General features: G+C 52.8%; 1 protein-coding gene across 1 annotated transcript in view; it reads right to left on the bottom strand.

The window, feature by feature from the left end:
• Window positions 1-2,957, bottom strand: part of RAB15 (RAB15, member RAS oncogene family) — a 20,968-nt gene that overhangs the window by 6,086 nt on the left and 11,925 nt on the right. Inside the window, exon 2 of the mRNA XM_010846761.1 lies at window positions 951-1,011. Within this exon, the coding sequence (XP_010845063.1) occupies window positions 951-1,011 (61 nt within the window). The remainder of the gene's footprint in view (window positions 1-950; window positions 1,012-2,957) is intronic.

Below are 2,957 nucleotides of genomic sequence, written 5' to 3'. Positions count from 1 at the left end.
CAGCCACAACCATACGCGAGCCTTGGAGGACTGTCTCTAGGATCTGGGCCGCTGTGGCCAGACTGGTGGGACGGCTCCACCTCCAGTCCCTCCAGGACCTCTTAAGGCAACGCCCATGCTGCTACTGCTGCTGCTGAGTCGCTTCAGTCGTGTCCGACTCTGTGCGACCCCATAGACGGCGGCCCACCAGGCTCCCCCGTCCCTGGGATTCTCCAGGCAAGAACACTGGAGTGGGTTGCCATGTCCTTCTCCAATGCATGAAAGGAAAAAGTGAAAGTGAAGTCGCTCAGTTGTGTCCGACTCTTCGCGACCCCATGGTCTGCAGCCTACCAGGCTCCTCCGTCCAAGGGATTTTCCAGGCAAGAGTATTGGAGTGGGGTGCCATTGCCTTCTCGCTCTGAAATTGGAAGGCTGCTCCCAACGCTGGAAAGGCAGTGCTTCCAAGAGCACCAGGCTAGAGTCACAGCGGCCCCCTGTGGCTACTTGTGGGAACTGCACTGTGCTGCCGCGAGGAACTCTCACGCAAGGATGGGGAGTAGCCCTCCTTCTTTCTAATCCTACCGCAGTGCAGTGCAGTGCAGTGAGGGGCTTGGCCCCAACGGAGAAGCTTTATTCGAAGACAAACCCACAGTGCTTAGTTTGCCAATTCCTTCTAATTCTTGCTTTTTGGTGACTTGCAGTCAATCCCATAAAGTTTCTTAAGAAAGAGATGAGATGGACTTCCCTGGTGGTCCAGTGGTTAAGACTGTGCTTTCACTGCCAAGAGCCCGAGTTCAATCCCTGGTCGGGGAACTAAGATGAGAGATTAAGGCTCATGTGAGCAGGAGATGGGCTCTGAGACTCCTGCATCTTTCCATCAAAGAGGTGGCCAATTTCTCCAGATGCAGCCTTGGGGTTGGTGCATGGCAGCTCAGGTGCAGCCCTGGGGCCTCTCCTCCCACCCAACTCACCAAATCTGTATCCGCACTTTGATGCCATCTACCTCTATGGTCTTCATCTTAAAGTCGACACCTGGGGAAAGGAAGCAAGTGAGGAAGTTAGCGAGGGTACCTGCTGAGACCTGAAGTAAGGCCCAGGGTACTCATACCTGAAGGTTCTCTTTTGGGTTTAATTTGGCAGAAAGATGGCATGAGGGAAAGGCCTTCTTGAACCAAAAACAGAGCCTGGGGAGTGTCCAGGGCTTTGAATGGGGCTTCCCTTCCTACCTGAGCTTTGAGTTGCCAGGAGTAAAGGGGCTGGGACACACAGCAAGTCAGAATCCACTCCATTGCTGTCTTACATCGCACCAAAGCGTGTCTAACTCTACTCCCGTGAGAGGTCCTCCTGTCTCTACTTCTGCACAGAACCACCTGTTTTCATCTTTCCTGGAACCGTGTTCCCTAGGAACAGCAGTCTACCTCATTTGCCTGGGTTGTTTCTCTCTCTGCCTTATGAGCAACTAGGAGGGGTTAACGGCGCTGTCATGAATGTGGAAAAGGCAGAGATTGTGGCAAGAGAGGACTTTTGCCCCATGGCGTGTATGAAGCCTCCGGCACCTAGCAAAGGACTGCCAAGGAGATGGCCCAGTGCATGCGTTGTTGACTAGGTCTGGCCACAAGAGGCACTGCTGTTTACCAGAAGGAGCATGGGCTTGAACGTTAGGGCTGCACTTGAATCCTGACTCTGACCTCGTAATTCATAGCTAGGACCCTGGGCATCTTGCTTCTCTGAGCCTCCATTTCCTCATTAGTAAAATGGGGACATGACCAGTCATTTCAGAGGGTCACTGAGAAGACCAAATGACATCCTGTGCCTGGCACCTGGTGGCCATTCACTCGGCCACAGCTATCCCTGTACCGAGTACAGCCCTGGTGCACACCACTGCTCCTGGGTGACTGCAAGTGACCACGTGAAGGGGTTGTGGCACAGCATGTCTTCGGGGAGGGAGGGATAGACAGGGTTCTCACCTGCCCAGGGGCATGAGAAGCTAAGCTGTCGCGAGACACAGGGAACCTAAGGGGTCTGGCAAACCAGCCCAGGGAGGAAATATATCCGGGGATTTTTGCGACAGAAGTCAGCACCACCAGCAGCAGGCAGGCATCAATCTGGTGACAGCAGAGATGGGGTCTCTCTCCCCAGCCCTAATCATGCGAGGTGCCATGCCCAGTGATTCAAAGGCTACGTCTAGTAAGGTGGCTAAGCTGTGGTCTTTATGCACTCTCTGGAGACAAGTCTGGATCAGATCAGATCAGATCAGTCGCTCAGTCGTGTCCGACTCTTTTCTGGAAGGGGCACCATTAACCGGCGTTCGGGTTGGGAACAGGGTGAAGGCAGACATCTGGACCACAGTCCCTGGACTGCACAGCACGGCCCCAAAGTGCTGAAATCCCCAGCGCCACCCCACCTCGTTATGAGTAACTTCTCCGCTTATCCATCCTGCCCCCAGCTTTCTACAAACAGAGACAGATTAAATTCAGCATCAAGACCAAGCATCATTTAATTAAAAGGGAGGAAAAGACTCAGACCAGACAACCTGAACTAAATCAAGTTGGTCGGACATGAATCATTTTTCACCTGCCCAAGCTGATTCATATCTATTGAGCTGTACTTTTCCGAATGTGCGACATCTGGCAGCCATTCTTCCAAGGGTGCCCAGAAAGTAGAAAAGTAGAGAGGGAGAAGGAAGGAGAGGGGGCCCCTGGCCTTGGTGGCAGCGGGGGCAGAAGCGTGCTCACCCGCTCCCTAAACAAATATTTGTCAAGAATTTGCTTCTCCGCAACACGTGGTATGGAAAGGAATCAAGAAACCTTTCCTGTTACAGTGCCTTCTTCCTAGGAGAAGAGGTGATGCTGTTCATTTTATAAAAAACCTAGCTCATCCTCATACCAGCTCAGTCCAAGGACAGTGCCTTTCGCAAGTGGTCACATAGGTGGGGCTGGTGAGAGAGAGGGGTCTATTTACTTTATTCCAGAAACTTC

This window comes from Bison bison, unplaced genomic scaffold (genome assembly GCF_000754665.1).
Source record: "Bison bison bison isolate TAMUID 2011002044 unplaced genomic scaffold, Bison_UMD1.0 scf7180017864239, whole genome shotgun sequence".
In the NCBI taxonomy this organism is placed as follows: Eukaryota; Metazoa; Chordata; class Mammalia; order Artiodactyla; family Bovidae; genus Bison; species Bison bison.
The sequence above is the reverse complement of the archived record's forward strand: the minus strand, read 5'-3'. Positions and strand labels throughout refer to the sequence as shown.